Source organism: Dermochelys coriacea, chromosome 22, assembly GCF_009764565.3.
Source record: "Dermochelys coriacea isolate rDerCor1 chromosome 22, rDerCor1.pri.v4, whole genome shotgun sequence".
Lineage (NCBI taxonomy): Eukaryota > Metazoa > Chordata > Testudines > Dermochelyidae > Dermochelys > Dermochelys coriacea.
The window spans coordinates 17,028,277-17,043,853 of NC_050089.1; the positions used below are offsets into that span (position 1 = coordinate 17,028,277).

General features: G+C 43.8%; 1 protein-coding gene across 4 annotated transcripts; it reads left to right on the top strand.

Annotated features, from left to right (window-relative positions):
- The first annotated feature begins 43 nt into the window (after positions 1–43).
- PAFAH1B2 (platelet activating factor acetylhydrolase 1b catalytic subunit 2) lies at positions 44–13,124 on the top strand. 4 transcript variants are annotated; one of them, XM_043501025.1, is made up of 7 exons: positions 44–185; positions 5,303–5,390; positions 6,203–6,292; positions 7,458–7,574; positions 8,654–8,776; positions 9,448–9,501; positions 12,814–13,124. In XM_043501025.1, the coding sequence occupies exons 1-7, from the start codon at positions 157–159 to the stop codon at positions 12,814–12,816; spliced, it is 504 nt and encodes a 167-aa protein (XP_043356960.1). In that variant the 5' UTR covers positions 44–156; the 3' UTR covers positions 12,817–13,124. The 4 variants fall into 4 exon arrangements, with proteins under 4 accessions (XP_043356960.1, XP_038236682.1, XP_038236683.1 ...); XM_038380755.2 differs by adding an exon at positions 3,232–3,286 and having other exon boundaries at positions 109–185; positions 9,448–13,124; XM_038380754.2 differs by having other exon boundaries at positions 45–185; positions 9,448–13,124.
- The last annotated feature ends 2,453 nt before the right edge of the window (positions 13,125–15,577 follow it).

The window sequence follows — 15,577 nt, forward strand, 5'->3', positions numbered from 1 at the left end:
GGGCGGGGGGAGGGAAAGCCCGGAGACGGGCTGGGCGGGATTTCCGGCGCAGCCGGCACGTGATTGGTAGGCGTGGGTGGACGGAAGCGGAAGCAGCGCAGTGCGCAGGCGCAGCGGCAGTCTGGGGACGCGCCGCGCCGCCCGCCCGAGAGCGAGATGGAGACGCGGGGGGAGCCGCAGCCAGCGTGAGTGAGACGGGGGCGCGCGGGCCGGGGGCCGAGCCGCTCCCCTGGGCCGGCGCGGGGCTGGGCCCGCCCCCGCCCCCTCCGGCCTCTGCCCTTTGCCGCCGGCCGGGGGCGGTTCCGCTGCTGAGCCGCGGGCCGCGGCCTGTCTGTCCGGGGAGGCTCCGCCCGGCCTCTGGGGCGCCCCTTGGTTCCCTGGCTCCATTGGCCGCTGGGCGATAACTCAGGACGTGCAGGGAGGCAGCCACCCCTGGGAAGTGGGGGTGGGGCATGGGGAAAGGGGACTGCTCCTCCACGGATTCACCTTGAGCGGCTCCACCCTCCTGCGAGGCTCTTTCCCCAAAACACACACTTGATTTCTCAGGTTTCAGAAAAAAGAAAAGGAGGACTTGTGGCACCTCAGAGACTAACACATTTATTAGAGCATAAGCTTTCGTGAGCTACAGCCCACTTCCGAAAGCTTATGCTCTAATAAATGTGTTAGTCTCTGAGGTGCCACAAGTCCTCCTTTTCTTTTTGATTTCTCAGGTAAGCATTGTTATCACTTTGTGTATAACCATGGAAGGTTATTATTACCATTATTACAAACATGACACTTGAATTTAAAACCTTTCTTTTATACACAAGGGATTTTGAAGGCCTGGGCAATAGTTATGCAGAGTGGACTTTTGGATTATTTTTTTTTTTTTTTTTTAAAAACCATGAGTTATGCTTGTGGCCAGTCTGACCAACAGCCTCTTCACCGCACCAGCACGTTCGATCTACTCTGTGCTAGACTCTGCCATCAGACACAGCCATAATAACAGGATCGGATTCCAGAATCTGTTCTCATCACGGCTGGAATGAGATTCTCAGTCCTAATGGGTTTGGGTAGCAAGGGGGAGGAATACTGTAACACACAAGTCCTGACTTACTGGGGCAATGTTTCTTTTATTCTTTTGGTGTTTCTTTAAAAACTAGCTGAATCTTCCGGTGAAAGATGTTGAGTTGACAACCAGGAGACTATAGTCCTCTGTCCCAAGAACAAGCAGCTTCCTCCAAACTGTACCTGCCAATGTCTTTCAACATAGCCTTTCAAATGACGAGAGTAGCTGAGTCTCATTTGCTGTATGACAGGTTTCAGAGTAGTAGCTGTGTTGGTCTGTATCCGCAAAAAGAGCGGGAGTACTTGTGGCACCTTAGAGACTAACAAATTTATTAGAGCATAAGACTCTCAGGCTACCAACAGTCTAGCCAAGGCCTCGTTATTCGCTCTGCCCCCGTTGCCATCTGGTGGTGCACAGGACTTTATAAAATTATTTTGAAGGGGCTGAGAGTGGGGATTGTTATTTGAGGCAAGAGGAAAAATGTAGAATTTGTATAAACTGTCTCCTAATTTACCTTAGTGGTGTATAAATGTCCATGATTTAGTCTTACTGATCAACTGAGTCTCACATTTTGTATAACCTCAGGTTTTTTTGCACAATCTTTTTATTAGTCATTTTCCTTTTTTGAACCAAGATAAAGTCAAACATCAGGGATGTGCTATTAGCAAAATTATCATCATGTGACTTTACAAGGATAAAATGGAAATGATGTACATCTGTAGCTTTGAATATGGAACTTCAGACCTTCCCGGGTTATGATGCCATATGTGTTTAAAGAGGGACTTGCACATTGGGATGTTATCTGATGCAAACAGTTTTGCCACTTTTCTCCTTCTGCTGTAACTATCAGATATTTGTTTAAAGAGACGCTTTTCCTCACAACTTGGCTGCTTCTGTCTAAAAAATCATCATTCCTACTTCATTGTGGGATCAAGTTCCAGAGGAGGAAGCTGACTGGAAACTATGTTGTTCTTAGTAATCATAATGGGTGGTAGGAGTAAAGAGAAGAAATTTCTGTTGAAGGATAGAGGAGAATTCTTAGACCTCATTTCACCTTGTTGCAAATTGACCTATATTCCTGAAATGCTTCTTGTAGTTTACTTCAGAGTAGTCTCCTGGTCCAGACTACAGGGAGCTCTAACTTCTTGCTTACACATCTGGAGGTGTAAAAATCCTTTGTCTAGTACAGGTTCAACCCCATATGCTTGTGTATGGGAGACTATCATCTATATTATGATCCACCCATTTTCACGTTTGTTTCCCATTACTTTGTATTTCTCAGCATCACATAAAGTCACTTTTGGGTCTCTGATGCTATGTGTTCTAGGCACATTAATATTACGCTAGAAGAGGGACTGGCCATCGTGGGTTGGGTGGAAACTAATACACTCATGGAAAATACCTGAACCTCTCAACACTGTAATACTCTTTGCCACTGCAAGTGAAAGTCACTGATCAGTTGATTAGATGAGACTTTATTCCCCACATACACCTGAGTACTTTGATACCACGGAACAGTTACCTGTGGCAACCAAAAGGGTTTCAACCAAAGTTCTTGCCAAAGGTATTGGTGGAGATATTGTGGGACTTTTAAGTGATAAGTGTATTTAGGGTTATTTAGGTTACTGAATCAAATCATGTGACTGAATTTTTAAAGAGCTGGTTAATTTCATATCCATTAGTAATAGCTATAGCTCAGATCTCATCTTCAGGACTCATTCCCCTCTTCCTGTACTGTGCTGTATTTAAAGATGAATTGGATGTTTATATGGATAACAAGAATATTGGCTCTAATAGACTATGCTGCCCCAAAAAAGCATTGGAAGGAATATAAAATCTCATGTTTCATGTCTTAAGACAATCTCTGACTGTTAGGGGTTGGGACAAGACTTTCATGAAGTCTGATAATCCTATGTCTGTCTGCTATGGAGTTCTTGACCTTCCTCTGAAGCATTTGGTGTTGGCCACTGCCAAGGACAGGATATTGGGCTAGATGAGCTGACAAGAGGTCTGAACCAGTATCGAAATTCATATGTTCTGTAATCGGTGAATTAAGTTTTCTCCTTTCTCTGAAGCATAAGCTATTGGCAACTGCAGGCCACAAGGCCGGATGGAGCTATGGTCTGATCTGGTGTGGCAAGCTTTTCTTGTGTGCAGTAGACCTTTTACTTCATTCACTCTAGGGCAACATTGACCCAGAAGGCTTCAGGAAACTTGAAACTGTTTTCACCAAAATGAGTAAGTGCTGTTGTGCATCAAACCCTTTGTCTCCATAACAATACTTTTATATATGGTTGTCAGCCATTAACATTAGCACTTCCTGTTGTGAAGAGGGCATATGTTGTGTAAGCCTAGTTTTGGCAAATTCTCTTTCCAGTGCTAGGGTGCGTGTTCTGCTCCTAAATGCAGGGATAAATGTTTACATAATGCTGTGTGACTTACTCCTTAGCAAGAGTCATTTGAGGCGAAAAAAAGTTAGAATAAATATTGGTATCAGTCACCTCTTGTGTCAGAAAAGGTTTGGTTTGTGGGAGCGCTGTGTGCTCCCTCCTGTTATTCGCTTTGGAGTTCTTTGTGTACATGTGTAGCGGTGAGAGTAATGCAGTGTGTACGAGGCACATGAACTTTATAGAGCAGCTTGTAAATGTTGTGATTCAGTTATTTGTGGATAAAGCAGTTATGCGGGTTGGATTGTTACATATAAAAGAACATTCCTACTCTGAATTCCAAAATTGTTTTCCTTGTTACGATAATACAGTAAAGCAGGGATCGGCAACCTTTGGCATGCAGCCCGCCAGGGAAAGCTGCTGGTGGGCCAGGTCGGTTTGTTTACCAGCAGCGTCTGCAGATGCGGCCAGTCACAGCTCCCACTGGCCGTGGTTCGCTCTCCCAGGCCTATGGGGGCTGCGGGAAGCGGCGAGGGCCGAGGAATGTTCCCCTGGCAGGCTGCAGGCCAAAGGTTGCCAATCCCTGTAGTAGAGCCCACTTCTATAGTCAACTTGGATCATTGCATCATTCTGTTTCTAATGGTATGGTATGAATGCCCTCGGCTTCACTGCATCATAGTGAGCAAATTGCAGCTCTGGAAACAGTGAAATCTCTTCTAGACGAGAAAAATGACTTAATTCTAAGAATATTTCACAGTATATATGTGCGCATGTATAAAGCACAAATTGAGAGAGAATGCAAGCTTACAGAGCAAGATAACATTAACTATCACTAATCATATTTTGTCTAAAAAGACTTCAAAAGAAATTACTCTCCCCTCAGCTTGTATTATTCTATATACATTACCCAAAAGGAAGCACTAGTCTGTAGGATTAAATATGAAAATACTTTAGAGAAAATTAGTTTTAAATGTAATTTTATGATTTATGATCTCTAGCACTTGGATATGGGCGTTCCCTTGCCCTATTTGCATCTGCCAGAAGGGACCATCTGGTCTCTCTACATTTTACATCTAACATAAAACTAGCTATACCAAAGTAAGGGTTTGTAGGCTTTCACCCAACTTTTTTCATGGCTGCATATTTCAGTCCCATTCCTTTCTTTCCCAAGATATATTTCTGTCTGTTTCCTCTTTGTTGGCTAATGGTATTCTCCACTAAACTACCACACTGGTTTCAGAATAAAGTTTTTTGTCTTATTACACAGAACTGCAGCTAAAGACACTTCGGAGGTGCCAGCCCCATGTGGAATTCTAATGTTTTCTGCTTAGACCCTCTTGGGCCAATGGAGCTAGTACATTGTCTTTTGAAACCAGTTAATCCATTTGAAATGTGTATTTGCAGTTGCAGTCTGAGTATTGTACAAGTAGTGGCAAATCCCCTGATAATTTGCATGTATACTGTGTTATAGTGAAAAATGAACATGGGTGAGATAGGTGCTCCTGCAAAGATTGCACTAAAATGAACTTGCTATTATTATTAAAAGGTTGTTTTCACCTGTCTGGATATAACTGATCACAAGTCGGTAGAGTAGTTCCAATAAGATCATGCTGCAGGGACAATTTGGGGTTCCTGCATGGAATAAAACTTGCTTAAGTGAGTTTTCCAGGCACATTAGCTTTCAGCAGAACAGACGGAAATTGTTATTAGTTATAAATGTCTGTAAATGCAGTTCTTTCAAGCTAAGCCACTGCTGGTCTTGACTCCTTGTACGAGTGCATGACAACAGCTCTGGCCTCTTGAGAGTCAGAGCTTGATTTTGGTCTTGGATGTATAGCGTAACATGTATTAAATGTTCTTTCGACAGGAATAGAATGAGCCAGGGAGACTCAAACCCAGCAGCAGTTCCACATGCAGCTGAAGATGTTCAAGGAGACGACAGGTGGATGTCACAGGTAAAACTGATAACACAGCTGACAAATTAGATGGAATCCTCTTTACTAGCAGATTGTGAGGCAGTCAAGTGCATGATGAGCAAAATACAGGTGCTTACATTCCTGATTCTGTGGCTAGTGCAGCTCAGCCACCCAGATGTTAGCAGTGTTGTTGATGAGTTCCAGTAACCTGCCACAATAAAAGAGGCAAAAAGCAGCTTTGTGGTACGACCTGAAAATCACATTTTGAAACAGAGTTCCAGAAAGATATTTTAGCTGGCTCACTAATTGAGAAGAATCGCCAACCCAGTTTATCAAAAACAAATAAGTGGGAGAGCACTGAAGTGTGTAATACAGCCAGGCAGTGACAAAGCTGAGAAAGGCTGAACCCAAGTGTCTGGACTCAGTCTCCGTTCGTACCACTAGATTATTAAAGCTCCTCCTAGACAGGGTGAAATAGTCTGAGGAGACTTGTATTGTGAATAGCCAACAACCTGAATGACCCATAGATTTAGAACGGCTGAACACAGTATCTGGAGCAAGAACCTCCTTTGTGTGTGGTGTGTAGTATAGCCTGAGGGGCTCTGAGTTGTAAAGGAGTGGCCATTTAAAATGTCAGAACTTGTCTATGCCAGGGAGAGAGCACGTAGGGAGGAAGGTCCAGCAGTTAAGGAGTTAAACTAAAGATACATACTTGAGGGGCAGACAGGATGGAAAGTCACAAAGTTTGGCAGCAGAGGAACTGGTTGGGCAACTCACTTTCTGCGTATGGACTACAGATACCAAAGGGAAACTGTCAGCTGGAGCTTATGTTGCTGCTTTCTTTTAAACAGCATAACAGATTTGTCTTGGACTGCAAGGACAAGGAGCCCGATGTGCTGTTTGTGGGTGATTCCATGGTGCAGTTGCTACAGCAGTATGAGGTATAGCTGGAGTGGATGAAGTTGTGGGGTTAGATGATTGAGATGGTGCCTCCCTATCACTTTTAGTCCAGTAACTGGTGAACATATGCAATACTGACAGTGCCTCCTTGTCCTCCGGCTCTTTCTAATCTTACCTCCACTACTTCTTCAGCTGCTTTCCAAACCTTGATCCCTTCCATTTTCCTGTTCATGCCCCAGCCTTCTCCAGTCCTATCCCGTCAGCCACTTTGAACCTCTACCTCACTGCTCCTTTCCCTGAGGTCACTTGCTGCCTTCTCAGTTTCACTGTACACATCCCATTTCTGTCCCTCTATCTCTCTCGTCACTCTGTCTTCCTTACTCTGCAGTCACTGTGTGAGCCCTTTTGTAGATTTAAAATGAATTCTATCCTCTCTTCTCCCCACACCTTCTGTATTCTAGATTGTGCCCATCCCACTTCCAATGTGACTGTTTTTCACTTGGTTTTCAATAATGAAGTTTCCTTATTTCACAATGGTACAAATATGAAATTTAGTGCATGTATCTCCTTAGCCAGAGAATTTCAGTTTAACCCTCTTGCATACAGTGTTCTAGCATGCTTGTCCTTCTGCTGGCGTAGAGACTGTGCTATTGACTATCCCAATGTCCAGAGATTAGAAAAGGCAGCAACTAGGATATTTTTAAAAAATGTATAAAATGTTTTGAAAGCCCTTCATCCACTGTTTCATCAGTGATGGCTACCAAACTGCTTTGCTCTGAAAGTGTTACTTTCCTGTTTGACTCATTTGGTTCTAGACTTCTAACTTCTTAGGCAGTAAAAGGAGTTCTTTTCCCTCCTCAAAAGTCCCATGTTTAGCAGAGATCTGATTCTGGCCTTGATGTCCTGGAGATGGCTCCCTTCCTGGGCCATCGGCATCCCTCCTGGATGGGTTGAAGGGAAATTGCTCTGTGTTAGCTCCCTCTTTTCTCTATGCCAGGATTGAGTTCATTAACTGCTGTGATTCCACCTCTTCTGGCCTAGAGAATGTGTAATGCTTCCACTGGCAGCACCTCTTCTCCCCTGGAGTATATCTTTACTCACTTCAAATGTATCATTACTTGAGCTACCTCTTTATGTAAAGTGTTTTATTTTTGATGCTGAAGAATAACACTTGAGCTAAAATATTGAATTGGTTCCTGGTTACAGATATGGCGAGAGCTTTTTTCACCCCTTCATGCATTGAATTTTGGGATCGGTGGGGACACAACAGCTCATGTTCTGTGGAGATTGAAGAATGGTGAATTGGAGAACATTAAACCCAAGGTATAAACACATACAGAGCTGGTTTTTAAGTTTGTTTTTCATTTTAGAAAAAAACTCTGAATATTGTCTAGTACAGAGCTGAGGACACCAAAATACAGTCCCTCTCTAACCAATGAACTCTTAGTTGCTTCTTTAGAGCTCCTCGCTAAAAGGTTTATTTACAAGCAATGTACAAAGTCTTGTGCCTCTGAAGACAGAAGGAATCAAGTAGCAAGAAACAGCTTCTTTTGCTTATTGCACCAAAAACAAACTCTTCATCCTCCACCATGATCCAAAAACCACTCCTTAGGTTCTTTCAGGGCCAGACGCTGCATTTAGCTGTTCCTTCAGGTTGTCTAATTTTTACAGCTATATTAATTGAAGGGCATTCGTACCTATCCATCTCAATGAGATTGTAACTCAGGCCACAACAAGGTTTCACGCAACTCATAGCACATTCTAAATGATGTACAGTGTTCCGGGGTGTTGTCGTACAGGGTGCTTCCAAATGCCTACAATAGATAATGTACAGCACAGGTTCAAGTTTGGTCACCATTGTCAGGCACATTGATGACCCCAACATAAGAGTTAAGGCTTAAAAATAGAGAAATGCTGTAAAAGGGTTTCATTTGAGAGCCAAGACTGTAGTTGGTGCTTTACAAACAAATAAGCCTCTTCACCTGTGACACTTATAGTCTGCTTCGTACACATCTAGTATGTTGTAAGGACAGGAAAGATGCAAGGTACTCAGAGGGTCTGAATTGGTCCCTAAACACAGTGCAGAAGAAGTGTCAGATATCATCTGTTCCTGTGCTGATCAGGGTAGCTTCCCTTAACTCTGTGTCTCTGGTTCTGTACTGAGTGAGAGGGAGGAGTCTTAAGTTGATAAGAAATTATTCAAGAGTCAACAAAGCTGACAGTCTGGGACTTTTAATATTTAAGCCTAACTCTTAATTGTTTTGTCTAATTGGTTGCAGACAGCCTAGGCCTTAGCTATTGCCCTTTTCATAAGAGCTAGTGTGGCTGCTACAGCCCCTCCTGTTTGTGTACCTTGAGTGGAGTGCTAAACCTGCTGCACAGTTCCTGTTTCCTCTTCACAGGTCATTGTCGTCTGGGTTGGAACAAATAACCATGAAAATACAGCGGAGGAAGTAGCAGGTGGAATCGAGGCCATCGTGCGGCTGATAAATACCCAACAGCCACAGGCCAAAGTTATTGTATTGGTATGCGCATCAGAGGGTTGTGATAACGTAGCACCATTGGAACAACCCATGTCGTGTGTTGTTTGCACCCCTGTCCCAATGATATTGGGTGTTACCTGTGCATTTTGGGGGGAGGGTCGTAATTTATTTACGATAATAAACACTGTAGGAAGGTTTCTCCTGTTCAGAGGGCTTTGCCAACGTTATTTAACTTAACTCCTTCAGAAGAGTACTCTCATTAGAGGCGTCTTTGTCCCAGACAGAGAAACGGAAGCGGTGAAATCACATGAGAGATGAGAATGATGGAGACAGAGCTGGGACTAGAACTTGATCAATACCATTTCTGATCCTGTACTCAAACAGCATAGACTGTCTTCTTCTGCTGTGGGAGTTGCATAACCAACCATTAAAACTACATTGAAAGAGGGCATAAGTAGCTAATAAGAATGCTAATAAGAATTGGTGAAAAGAGGAGCAGATTCTGCCCACGTGTCAGCCGTGTCCTTCAGACTGTTTTCAGTCATGTTTCAAAGTGGGGCTGAATAGGGCTGAGGCAGATGTGTAGGGGGAGAAGTGCCACCCATGGGATGGGCCCTCATTCTGAGCTTTAAGGGTCTAAGTCTAGAAAGAGAAAGTTATTATATTGTCTTAGTCACTTCAAAGCTCTCTTCTTTGCCTCCTTCCTATATCAGAGCTTGCTACCTCGAGGCGAAAAGCCAAACCCTCTGCGGCAGAAGAATGCCAAGGTGAACCAGCTGCTAAAAGCCTCGCTCCCAAAACTCGCCAGCGTCCAGCTCCTGGACGTCAGTGGGGGCTTCGTGCACTCGGATGGCGCCATCTCGTGCCATGACATGTTTGATTTTCTGCACCTGACGGGAGGGGGCTATGCAAAGATCTGCAAACCCCTCCATGAACTGATCATGCAGCTACTGGAGGAGACCCCTGAGGAGAAGCAAGCTGCTCTGGCCTGATCAGCTAATATCCGTGTTCAACGTCATCCCAGCCCCATCAGATCAGTTCTATCACTGGCACTACAGAATCCTTCTTTCTTAAAGCACTTTCCATTGTAGAATGTTACTGGATGTTCGTATCTAGTGTTTTGAGGGGGAGGGCTAACGTCAAACTGGTCTTGTACATAAAAGGGCAGGGCTGACTGGTTTTACTGCAGGAAGAAATTAGCTAAAGAAGATTTTTACTTTTAAACCGTTCCTCATTTAAAATGAGAACAAGACTGTCACCTCTGTGCCCCTCCACATGCATTATTCCTCTATGGTGCCCCAAGAACCCTGTTAGCCTGACTCTAATAACCCATATGCAGCTCTCGGTTTAGCTTTTCGTTTCCCTAGGGATTATACTCTATGTATTAGCTTGGGAACCAGAATCACATTCCACTCACTAGAAACAAAACAACTGCATTTTTTTCAAAAACCGTTCCCATCTTTAGACGTTTAATTTACTAAGGTTTTTTTAAGAGACACTTGTTGCTTTCTGGCTCTTTGTTTTTGAAGCAGCATGAGACTAAATGTAACTGGAATTCAGAAATGTAAAAAACCAAAGTGTTAGTTGAGCTGAACTCATTTAACACTCCCAAAATATTGTTTTGTTTTACAAAGTCTGTTAGCTGTGACAAACTTCATTCCATTGTTGCTTGGGCTGTGGACAGTCTCATTTGGGTGCTGTTGAATATCATGTCTTCTATAGAACCTGTTCTTTGTTTTGGTTTGTGTACAGTATTGGCAGCTTTTAACAGTTCTTTGGTTTAAGAGCTTAGTTTTCCAGCAAACGTCAAACACAAGCCAGTCAGAAACGTAGAATTGACATTTCATCCCACTGTGAGGGCTGTGCTACAGGATTCTGTGCAGTGCTGTTCATGTTCATAGTTCCAATTTTTTTAAAGTATGACTGTTACACCTTTTTTCTTTTTTTTTTTTTTTAAATCCATACTCGGCTCCTCTTTGCAAGGCCTGAACCAATCTAATGCTTTACGAGTGCTAAGGTGTATATTTCTTTATTGCTTCTGTTTTACTTGTACAAACATTTTATTCAAGCAAATAAGGCCTTTGACAGTAAATAATTGAGACAGTCTGTAGCCTTTTCCTCTCCTGGACACTGCCCCTTTCCCCTCCAGCAAATGGAGTTAGTGTGGAGAGTGGCCTGTTCATAGGGACTCTGTCTCGCTAGAGACAGAGAGCTAATTATAATCTTTATACGAGAGCTAATTATAATCTGTGTAATGACTATATAAAATTGTCATTCATTTAAAGGTGAACAGGAAAAAAGATTCTTATCAATAAGAAACTGTTTGAAACCCAATGCAGAGCCTTGCTTCTTAAAAAATAAAAATACTTTAACAAAGTTTATTCTTCATTGACTTACCTACCACAATTGGAGTTCAGCCGTGGTGTTATCCCTGGTAATGGTTCACACCACCGCTTGCTAAAATACAACAGCCATTGCAGGCCTCTGCACTGGTTGAAGCGTTCATGAAGGCTGCAGTTTTCAATTGTCATGCTGCTTTTTGGCAGGTAAAAGAGGAACTGATTTTTGTTTTACATTTTTGTTAAACAGGAGATCTACCTAGATTGCTTTTTCTACCCCACTACAAAAAGACATACATATGTAGTATATATAGCCTGTTTGCCCTTTTATTCTAGTAAAAGGTTCTTTTTAAGGCAGGCTTTAATCTAGCATTAAGGAATGCGTTTATGTCCCCATCGCGCTTCTCTGCTGCTGTAGAATTTGTCATAGCAGGATTTCTGCCTGGATTGCATGCAGAGCGTGTGTGTGTGTGTGTGTGTGTCTCCAGTATATATGATCCACACAGAAGTGTGGAGGAAAGCCGAAGAATCCCACTTCCCAGAAATAAAGGTTCACGTTTGATAGTGCTCAGTGGGAGAGGAGGAGTCCTGGTCTCTCCTCTCCTCTCAGACCAGCGTGGGCTGGGGGAGTGTTCCAGGGGCCCAGTCGTCATGTTTGTTCAGCAGCACCACTCCCTTCCCTTCCAACAGCCTGAAACGTTAGCGATGGAAGCATCGCTCGTCTCTGCTGAAAGAACGGAGGCCTCAGTGCAGGAACTTGGGGGTGTAGAGCAGAGGGCGCGAGCAGATTTTAAAACAAAAGTTGGGAGAGAAGATTTAGCAGGGTGGTATGGGCCCACCTGTAGCAAGAGTCGGGGGATAAAACAGGACTTGGGTCTTTGCTAGTTTTTGCGGGTTGTAGGCTTTTGTTGAAAGGTACCATGTTTGTTTGACCCATGCACTAAATGTCTCTCCATGGTGTCACCACACTGGTAAGACAGCTACTTGCTGGCAATCTAGACTTTTTTTTTTTTTTTTTTTATAGAAAGCTCTAACTCCTTGTAACAGTGCAGTGTGTTTACAGCTGAGGCTATCTTCAGCTGTGAGCCAGAGCCCTTTGGTTAGGTGCTGATTGCAGTGTTGTGGGTCTGGCATGTTGAATACATGTCGGTTGGGTGGGGGCAGGGTAGCTCAGGTGGCTCTCCATGCTCAAGTATGTCTTGCTGAGGTGCCATGTTGCTTTGCATGGGTCAGTGTTCGCCGCCCTTCATCTCCAGTCTGCATTGTGTCTTTCCCAGCTGCATTAACCACCTCTGTGTGTGGCCATGGCAGCGGCTTCTGTGGAAAGGAAGGGCAGCTTTCTTCTGTCTGGGACATGGAAGCTACTGTCCTATTGCCACCATCTAGCAGTGACCAGGCCATATCCCAGTGTCACCACATATCCTTTGAGGAAGGCAAGGAGGGAATCTTTTTCTCATTGTACCAAAATTAGAGCCTGGTTCTGAGAAGTACTGAGTATTTGCAATTTCAACTGTAGGGTGCTTGCCACCTCTGGGGATCAGGCCCAGCAGACCCCAGTCTGGGTGCCCCTGTGTAGCCTTTGTGAGTTCTTTCATTGTAACTGGCTGATTATGAAAGAACTGTCCCTTTCTGAACTTTTAATTTTTTTAAATCTAGTTACAGTTTACAGTTGTATGCTGAAGCCTGGAATCTTGTCTGTGCTGTGGTGTATGAGCATTGCCAATTTTATATTTATTGCAGTGAAGAAAATGCAAAGGAAAAGGTGTGAAAGGAAGGAGAGAGTCCTTGTCTCTGAACTTGTATGTGGGTGCTAGCAAGGGGACTCCAGGTGCAGGCTGGGGGACCTCAAAGGCTGGAAGCTTGCACATATGTAAAATCCAATACAGCCCTGTTTCACGGTGACCTTCCTTGGGGGCGCTGCCCACTGCTGGGAGCTGACTGAACCTTCCCCAGGAAAAGCTGTGATTCTGCTTTGGCAAAATGGCATTGACTGGTAGAACTCACCTATGTTTTGTGCATATTTCAATATAAATGTAAATGTTTCACCCCAATGAGTTCTGGTGTGCGTCTCTCTCTGGTTTCCCTGTGTGTGCGTCAGGGGTAGGGAGGTGTCCAGTGGGTTCATCAGAATGTGTGGGGTGATGCGCTGTTGCTAATGGTGGCAACCTGTCATCACCCAAGGGTGTTGCAGTGGGAAGGGTGACATCTGATGGGGTGAAAACCTTGATCAGGTAAAAGCTGGCTGTATTCATCCCTGTGGTATTCCGAAGGAGACTCATCTAAACCTTCGCTTTTAATTTAGCCTCCTGTGTGGTGAGATGCACTCTGATTCTCTGTTCTCAGATTATCTGACTTAACAAGGTCCTGTTTTTTTTAAAACTGAGTTTAGGTTTTGCACCCAAAACTCTGCTCTTTTGTTTTCAGATTGGGGGGCCTACGTTGAACACTAGTGTTCAATGATTATTTGGGGGGAGAGGGGTTTCAATATCCATTTCCTCTTCCATCTCAGGAACTTTTGTACTGATGTAGCTTTAAAATCAATCTAAAGGAGGCAGTGTTCTGAATCTGAGCAAGAGTCTGAGAGTCAAACTTGGGGGAGTAGTAAATAATGAAGAGGACAAGTCGCTGATGCACAGTGATCTGGATCACTTGGAAACTGGGCACAAGCAAACAATATGCATTTTAATAGGCCAAATGTAAAGTTATACATGTAGGATCAAAAAAAAATAGCCCATCCTTACACAGTGTGGGGACTCTTATCATGGGACGCAGTCACTGAAAAGGACTTGGGGGTCATGGTGGATAATCAGCTGAACTTGAGCTCCCAATGTGACCCTTGGGCATATAAAGGAAATATCTAGTAGAGGAGAGAGGTTATTTTACTTCTGTATCCAGTGTAGGTGTGACTGCTGCTGGAATATTGTGTCTAGTGCTGGTGCCCACAATTCAAGAAGGCTATGGAAAACAGGCGATGGTTCAGAGAGGAACCGCAAGAATGACTGAAGGATTGGAAAACATACCTTACAGTAATAGACTCGAGAGAGCTCAGTCTGTTTAGTTTGAGAAGGTTAAGGGGTGACTTGATCAAACTATAAGTACCCCTATGGGGAACAGAAATTTGATAACGGGCTCTTCAATCTAGCAGAGAGAGGTAGAACATAATCCAAAAGCAAAAATTGAAGCTGAACAAATTCAGAGTGTAAATAAGGTGCAAATTTTTAACAATGAGACTAATTAACCATTGGTACAGTTAACGAAGGGTCATGGAGGGTTCTCCATCACTGGCCATCTTTAAATCAAGATTGGGTGTTTTTCTAAAAGATATTCTCTAGTTCAAACAGGACTTAATTCAGAGAAGTTCTGTGGCCTGGGTTATGCAGGAGGTGAGACTAGGTCATAGCGTTTCAGGTCAGAAGGGACCACCAGATTGTAACTCTGCCCTCCTGTAGATCACCGGGCACCAATAACACTCGCACAACAAGCCCAGTAATCAGAATTAAATAAAAGTATTACAGCCCTCAGGAGACTAGACTCTTGGGTGCTACTGGCAGAGACCAATTGTCCCCTCTGGCCTTCGAACCAAGAAGTTTTTCATAGATTATATTGCTAGTTCTGCTGTAAATACCTGTGTAACCTTGGGCAAATCACTCAGCCTCTCTGCATTTCAGTGCAGTCACCTGTAAATTGCTGTAATAATATACAAGGATGTTGTGAGACTTGTCAGTCATGTGCTTTCAAATCTTCAGATGAAAGGTTGTATAGAAATAAAATTCCCGAAAGCACTGACACCTTGTCTGCCAGGCTTCTCACATTTGGCCGGCAGTGAGTAAACCAGAGGTTAATAACAGACACTGACACTTCAGTTTTGGTCTAGAAGTTGGCATCAGGCTTTGCATAGGGGACTGCAGGTGCCCAGTTGGGAGACTTGAGAGTAGAACCCCCACAGTATCATATATTGGTCCTAAAGCCCTTTTTTTTTAAAGATAATGTTGACAAACTCGCCCTTGGCTTCCCCAACCCATCTGGCTCTGTGCAGTGCTTCGTGGTGTGGGGAGCTCTAGCAAGAGGCTTGCTTTTAAATAGCATGTGGCAATGCATCACATTTCTCTCCTAAATGGAGCAAAATGAAAGAACTTTGAATTCCTGCTTTGTGATCCAAGGGCGCAGTAGCATAGCGAGCATCTCTTGTCTCCTGCCCTTATCCTGCAGCTGTCTCTCCTGAGCAAATGTTGACTCCTCTTCCCCCCCCACCATTTGCTATCTGTTGAGGTGGGTGGGGCGTCAAGGTGCCCTTTTAACATAAACAGGGAATCTGACTCGGAACAGCATGACCTCACAGGTATAAAGGGAGGTACTGTTGCTTCTGAGGCCTTTTCTAATAAGTCCATGTCGGAGATGGCTGCCAAGCACTGGTGGATAAATCAGTGATTTGCAGTTTGTTTCTGGAACCTTGGTGACTAAGGAGACTCTGTAAATATAAATTAACGGAGATCGTAGAGGTCTC